The 7,285-nt window shown below is 35.8% G+C and overlaps 1 protein-coding gene across 1 annotated transcript; it reads right to left on the bottom strand.

The window, feature by feature from the left end:
• Positions 1-1,103: 1,103 nt before the first annotated feature.
• Positions 1,104-5,325, bottom strand: LOC111369297 (ankyrin-3-like). Its single transcript, XM_022990755.1, has 4 exons — positions 4,829-5,325; positions 4,055-4,330; positions 3,002-3,139; positions 1,104-2,857 (listed from the first exon to the last, which is right to left on the bottom strand). Exons 1-4 carry the CDS (start codon positions 5,183-5,185, stop codon positions 1,307-1,309), a joined length of 2,322 nt encoding a protein of 773 aa, XP_022846523.1. The 5' UTR covers positions 5,186-5,325; the 3' UTR covers positions 1,104-1,306.
• Between the last annotated feature and the right edge of the window lie 1,960 nt (positions 5,326-7,285).

Raw genomic sequence — 7,285 nt, 5'->3', positions numbered from 1 at the left:
TCTTCAACTTCAAATTCACCAAATGCTTCATCAATAGGGTCTTGTTCTGAGCATTCTTCGCCTGGTACATGTCGTCCAGATTTTCCCAGAGGATATATACTTTGTTTCCACATAGTGAAAGATAATATGATCAATCTATTGTCAAATTTGACAAATAGTTTTTCTATTTAGCCCATGTTTGACAACCGTTATTTGGAAAAATAATGTTTTCAATAGTGATTTTTATGAGAATGTGTGGTCAAAAATTAGTAAAAAGTTTTGCGTTTACGTACGGAATATTTTATTGTATAAATATATGATTGAAATAAATATGTAGAAAAAGAGTTTTCAAATAACAATTGTCAAACAGGTGCTTAGCTTCTTCCACTTTGTCTCTTTAGTAGGCTCAGGGCTCACACCTTTTGCTTCCAGGAGGTTATACAAATCATTACAATTAAGGAGGTCTTTCGTTTGAGGCCTCTACATTGTGTAATTGGTGGCAGTAAACTTGATCATTGCTCCTAAGGATGATTCATCCAATGACATCTTGACTTTCCAACGGCTTACTTGAAGAGATTTTACAAAGATTTTACACTCTCCACAAAAAAAAAATGACAATTCTTTCTATTTTTCTTCCTTCTAGGCGGCGGTTTTTCCGCAATACATATACTATTTATAGAAAACTTCTGCCACCTAACGCATAAAGAAATTTCAACAAAAACTTCTAGCTTAGTTGATGGTCAAAGTCAAGATTTGTGAACGCTTTCTTCTGCGTATATTACGGTTGAGATATAAGATAATTTCAAGTTAAATTTTTTGCTTGCGTGGCGGAGCCTTTTTCATTAAGTAAACAATCTTGGCTGAAAATCAACAATTGCGACTGAACATATCATAATATATTATCTATAACTCTAAAAATAAAATCGAAGTTTCTAAGTTAAAGAAAATTTCACAATGTTGTCCACATGGTGTCATGGAATAGAAAGTGATCACACACAAAATTATTTACCTCATTTTTCTAACAAGGTTGCTCGACAGCTCGAGTATTGGTTTTCAAAATGACACACATTATTTCTAGTCATGGTATAGACTAAGTTGATACTCGAAAACTTATCTTTAGGAAAGTCAACAATATATATTGATTATGACGAGATATCAATTTACAATACAAAAAAGGGAAATGCTACACAAATGGTGGCCTGTGACAAAGTTGGGGTGGTCTTGATCTGAAAATTTAAATTCAGATCACGGGCTAAGATGTCACAGCCCCTGTTTGAGCAGCAAAAAATATGTAGAACTAGAATTTTCACATTTATTAAATTTACCCTCACACGCCCCTTGCTTTCCTACCAAAAATAGCTTCCCTAGTTACAAGTTTTATTCCTCTCACCCACAGCTTAGCTGTTTCGACTTCCCCCTCGCATGCAAAATGGATTTCCTTGTTCTTTGTAGTTACCACCCGAAACATGCCCGGATCATCAGCATCAAACTTCTTTCTTCGGTTCCATCGGAATGTTGAGCTAGGACCGATCTCCGCTCCCCGACAGATCACATTTCTCTTACTCGATTTTCCCCATTGCAATACACCGGTAGCCTCCACCATCTTCAGCACCTTCAGATGAGGAGCTCCCTTGCCGGCCCTTGTATGCTTCTTCACATATGCCCCACTCAGAACAAGTTTTCGAGCAAGCTTGTCTAATATAATATGTTCTGCATCATTACCAGCACTGCCTTTTCTGGCCAATGAAAGTGCTGTCTCGTGCCTTGCATTCATACGATCGCATCTAGCCCCACTTGAAATTAGAAGCTCACACATGCTTCCATCACCTGCCCTTGCTGCCAACATGAGTGGAGTATATCCATCACAATCAAGAACATCGATGTCACGTTCCTCGTTTATTAATGCCCTGGCCGAATCGAGGTCACCAATCTGTGCAGCCCGATGGAGCGCAGAGGATCCGCTAGAGTTCTGATTTCCCTTTGCGTAGGCATATTCAGTCAGTACCTTTTTAAATGCGTCACTATTCTGATTTGCTTCGGCAAGAGTAATTGCTGTTTCACCGTACTTATTTTGAATTTCCACATCAGCCCCTGCATTGACAAGCAGCCGGAATGCCTCAACATGACCACCTGCAGCAGCAACCATAACTGCTGAAAATCTGCTCTCATCTCTTTGGTTAAGATCAATATCTGGTTGCTTGATAAGTTTCTGTAAGGCCTCTACATCATTTGCTTGAGTTGCAAACAGTAGGGAAGAAAATTTTTCAAAATTGCTGGATTGAGCAATTTTCCCAGTTTGAATCACATCCAAAACTGCTTGCTGGAGGCCATGTGTCCACTGCATTGTTCCAGCAATCGAGCGAGCACACTGACCAGATGTATTAGTCAAACCGAAATCAGCGCCTGCTGAAGTCAGAAGTTTGAGGCACTCCAACTGCTTATTTCTAGCACAAATCATTAGAGCAGTCTCACCATATCCAGTTTTTGAATTCAAATTACAGCCGGCTTTTATTAGGAGGCTAAGAATTGTAGCTAATCCAAGTCTTGCAGCAAAATGTATCGGGTAGATATCTGTCTGTTTAGTTGTTTCAACTGGTAGTTCTATATCAGCACCGCAACTCAAAAGCACGCCAAATGCTCTTGCATTGCCGCATAGGATAGCATGGTGTGCGAGTGTCCTCCCTAGATGGGGAATATTAGGAGAGATTTGCTGAAGAAGCATGTGCAAGATAGCACCACTAGCTTCAAAGTACTCCACTGCACACCAAGTGACTCGATAGGGCTCAGCCAAGCCAGCGCCTACCCGGAACTCTTCCCCCGTAATTGTGTCCCATGACCAAGCTCCCAGCCTAACCTTAATATCCGTTCTGACACCAACCTAATTTTCATGGTCGTATAACAAAATTTTAAGTTAGATCACATTGAACAAATTCTGCTAACCACCGCACTTCTATGCAACAGTTTACATATATATGATGTCATCCGTTAGTAAATTTGAAGGTCATTAAACTAGTATGATTACCTGCAATAGTAGTTTGATAACAGAGATCTGCCTGCTAACAATAGCAGCAACAAGTGCATTACAGTCAACGTTGGCATGGAGAGATGGCTTAGAAGATTGCAGCAGCACTCTAGCAGTTGCATTGGCATCTACTCCACTCTGCGACCAATGAGAGGAGAAACTTATCAAAACTGTCATTGTCATGTAGCTTCCTGTGACAATTTAGAATCCGAGATAGTCTGCTTGTTTTTATGAGAACTAAGGTCAGAATTAAAATATCAAAACTATATATCTATAGTATTTGTGTTTTGTTTGGTTCTGGGATCTATTAAATATGGGTGCTTCATCACTCAGGTACATTGAGTTCTAAAATCTGAGTACTTAATAGTATGTAAGATATGACAGATCAAATGAATTGCGCTGATATCGAAGTTGAATTTTCAGGATTTTAACTTAAGTTTAATGGTTGAAAAAGTAAATAAATCGCAGGAAAAAAAATCCTAAAAATTTTATTTCTTCAGTTCCTTCGAAACATTTAATGGACTGTTAATTTACTTCAGTGGGACTCATTGTTTTCAAGATTCATAGAAGCCAATATATAACCTGCCAAGAATGTGGTGGGTTTTCAAAGTATCTCAAACATAAAATTAGCAAGTTATAACTTCCTGAGGCAGACAAGTTGATTACTGATTTTGCCTTTTATTATAGTCTCCCATATCCCACTTGAAATATTTAAACTAATCAAATTATAGCAAGTAGAATTTTTGGACAAAGCAGATAACTTGTTTATTCTCTGAGTTTATCTTGAAGTAACTTCTAAAAGATACAAAATATTGGCTGGAATTCAAGCATTAACACTTTTATATGTTATCAGCAGATCAGACATGCACACCGAGTACATAACATTCACTACGATTAAAATACAGTTCCTGACACACTCTTTTAAGGCCATTTTCTTAAGTGTTCTGTTATTGCTGATGAGACCAACTGGGTTCAACACTCTACCATCCATCAATTACAATGATCAGCCTTACCAACATTATTAGCAAAAAAGGAGGTATCAGCACAAAGTACCTTTATGAGTGTTTCAACAAAATCAACGAACCCTCTACTGGATGCAGTCACAAGGGCATTAACGGCAACATGAGAACGGACCATAGCAGAGCCCATGAGAAGCTCAGCAGCTCTGGCCCGCCCCAGGTAACATGCTTCCAACAAAGACTCCTCACATGCAGCCTGACCTGCCCCAACATTCAGCAGCATCTCCAACACCTCAACGTGGCCTTCCCTCACGGCTGCTGTTGTCGCATACCCTCGGAACAGTTTCTGGTTCACATTGGCTCCAACATCCTATGCTCAGAAAAATGACAAAATATATGATTATCCCAAAGATAGCACAAAAAGGTGGATAAAACCAGATAAACCCATACTGTTTAGTCTAATTTCCTCATAAATCAAAATTTAGATAATTTAAATTACAGACCTTACTGGCCCCAAACAAAGACAATACATAATGATTAATTAATAATTACACTCATGATTGCTTTCTAATTCGAAAGTAATCAACGGCTGCAGTTGCATAAAATTTTCAACTTTAAAAGAAATCCACGACTTTATACATTATTATCAATCAACAATACTCCATCGGTTTTAAATTTTGAAATCTTCCACCAATAAATACCTGCAAAATCTCGGAAACTAAAACTAATATATCGAAATTCTAATGCATTGTGTCTTATATTTTAGCCAAAATATTGAACAGTATTACAATAACAATGAACAATTATGTTTTTTCCTACAAAAATCAGAATTGATAGAAAATGCTCAGTATCAGTTAGGAAGACTGACCAATAATTTTTTGACGAGCGTTAAATTTCCGTTACGAGCAGCGAGGAAAAGAGCGGTTACGTCAGTCTTAAACTCCTCAAACTCAACGCGAACCTCGCTGGCATTCTCGCCGTTCAATACAAGCTCTGTTTTTCTGGACTTTAAGCACACTGTTCCGATAAAATTAACGTCCACAAATAAATTCGAAATGAGGCCCAAAGCTAACTCAAGATCATCAGCGTGAACCGCGTCTACGAGTTGCTGAGAGATCAATCCGGCTTCGTAGCCGGATCTCAATCTCACCGGAAATACTCGTTTTTCGGCTAGGAAACTTCCGCCAGTAGTGGGGTTGGTGAAGACTGCCATGTTTCTACTCATTTCATACGAAACGACGTCGAATTAAGCTTTGCGTGTATGTGTCATGTGTGTGGTGTGCATGCATGTGCGTGAAAAATCTGCAGAGAAAGAGTCGGTAGGGAAAGCGGGAATTTTATTGAAGGAGATCTGTATGTAGCATGTGGTAGATGGTAATTTTGACTGGTTCTTTTGAAATTTTCAATTAATCGAGAATAAATGTATTAATTATTGGCTAAATATGGGACCCGTCTCTTAATGTTTCATTTCTACTTTTTGAAATTTGCTTAATGCAAAATAAATAAAAATATTCTGTAGTTTCGTTTCGGTTGAATGTACTTGAAAACTCAATTTATCGTAGTGATTGCTGTTTCATATAAAAACTTATATTTTTGTTATTCTAACAAGTCGTCTTTATCTTAATTCGATCCAATAATTTCGAATTGATTATTTTTTAGATAAAAAGAATATATAAATTAAACATTATGTTTGAAATTCTGACTTCACGCTTTTGTGTTGTATTTATTTTCGTTCGACTCTTGAAATTACATTTACTTAAGAGATTGGAACAACTCGTAAAATCCAACTATTTCATCACCTTCGACATGTTCTCATGCTTCCATTAAAATATAAAAGTTATATGGGACACTTATTACATTGACATTATAGACGTAAAAATATTAGATATTGTGTTATTTATTGAATATTAAGATCTAAAATATTATATATTCTAATGGCCGGATTTGGCCTGCAAATTTGTTATTCTTCCAATGTGACAAGGGCGGAGATAAAGAACAGCAACATAGTAAAATTAGGGTTAAAAAAATTGGATGCGAGAAAAATTGCACACTATTCCAATGCCTACAACATGAGATTGATTTTTAAATAAATGCAGCAATGCTTACTAGTGAAGAATCGAAGATGAAGACATTATATTTTTACTTTTTAATTTGTCATGCAGTAAAAGTATCATTTCATCTTCATGCAGAGAATGCAAAGTGGGTCGATGATATACATCATTTTATGTTATTACGTTAACGTATCCAGTAAAATGTACTTAACATGTTATATGAAGTGCAATTACTTTTCAAATATCTTGTGACTAATTAGCACATATTGACCCATCCTATGGTGATGTTGCAATTTCAAGACCTATCATTCGGATTCTGACATTAAAGTCCCAGTATGCACCTTTTTTCTTACAAAATTGACCCTACTGTCAACTTCTAACCAGAAACTCTGACGTTGTTCACTACCACTCATAGAGTTAATCAAATCCTCATATTATTATTTTTTCATTGGACATAAAAAAATTACTTATTATTTACTCATCAATTCAATTGTTATTCATACATTCATTACTCCATCTAACAAGAAAATATCACTTGCTTAATAGAAATCAAATATGAAACCCTAACGATGTTAAAGTTTCAAATTAATTAAATAAATGAATGCCCATTAAACTTATTCATTGTACAAAGAAGATGTGATGTGTTAAGGTGTTAAAAATATATTGAAGTTAGCAAATATGAAGCATCGGATCTCAATTCAAATGAAAAACCAATAAATACTTAACATAAACTCAATCCTCATACAAAATGAAGATCCTATGCTTATAAATAAAGATGTAGTTAAAATTAAATTAAGAATTAAATTCATTGAGCTGCTTATAATAAGAGGAAATTAGGTATAATATTGCCATTTTATTTGAAAGTTGAAACATCATATGTTTTACAAATAATTTTATAAATTAGTTATTACTTCAAAAACACTAAAATAATCCCCCAAACCCCTTCCCTCTCCTTGCATTCTCTCTTATCATTTCAAATCCCCCTCAATCCATCCCCAAGTCAAAATTCATCCTTAACCATATCCCACCTATTAGACCTAGAAGGATTGTAGTGAATGAGATTAATGACGCGATATAAAATAATGAAGATAGTAACGAAAAACAAGATTTAGAAATAAAGAAATTAACAAAGAAAGTTAGTCACAGAAGCACGACATTTTATTAATCGACAATATGAAAAGAAATACAAAAACATAACAAATTTTGCTTTTAAACAAAATTGAAAGAGAATACCACTATTAATAGGTACATAACATAGCATAAAGATGGAAATA

The sequence above is a fragment of the Olea europaea genome, chromosome 20, assembly GCF_002742605.1.
Source record: "Olea europaea var. sylvestris chromosome 20, O_europaea_v1, whole genome shotgun sequence".
NCBI classification, from domain to species: domain Eukaryota; kingdom Viridiplantae; phylum Streptophyta; class Magnoliopsida; order Lamiales; family Oleaceae; genus Olea; species Olea europaea.
Note: the sequence above shows the minus strand (reverse complement) of the source record. Positions and strands in the feature narration are given on the sequence as shown.

Excerpts from the sequence above, each read along its gene's own strand:
- LOC111369297 (XM_022990755.1), bottom strand. The coding sequence starts at position 5,185 with ATGAGTAGAAACATGGCAGTCTTCACCAACCCCACTACTGGCGGAAGT. Across the intron at positions 4,331-4,828 it reads CGCTCGTCAAAAAATTATTG|GATGTTGGAGCCAATGTGAA; the intron begins GTCAGTCTTCCT and ends TTCTGAGCATAG. Across the intron at positions 3,140-4,054 it reads TTGTTGAAACACTCATAAAG|AGTGGAGTAGATGCCAATGC; the intron begins GTACTTTGTGCT and ends CATTGGTCGCAG.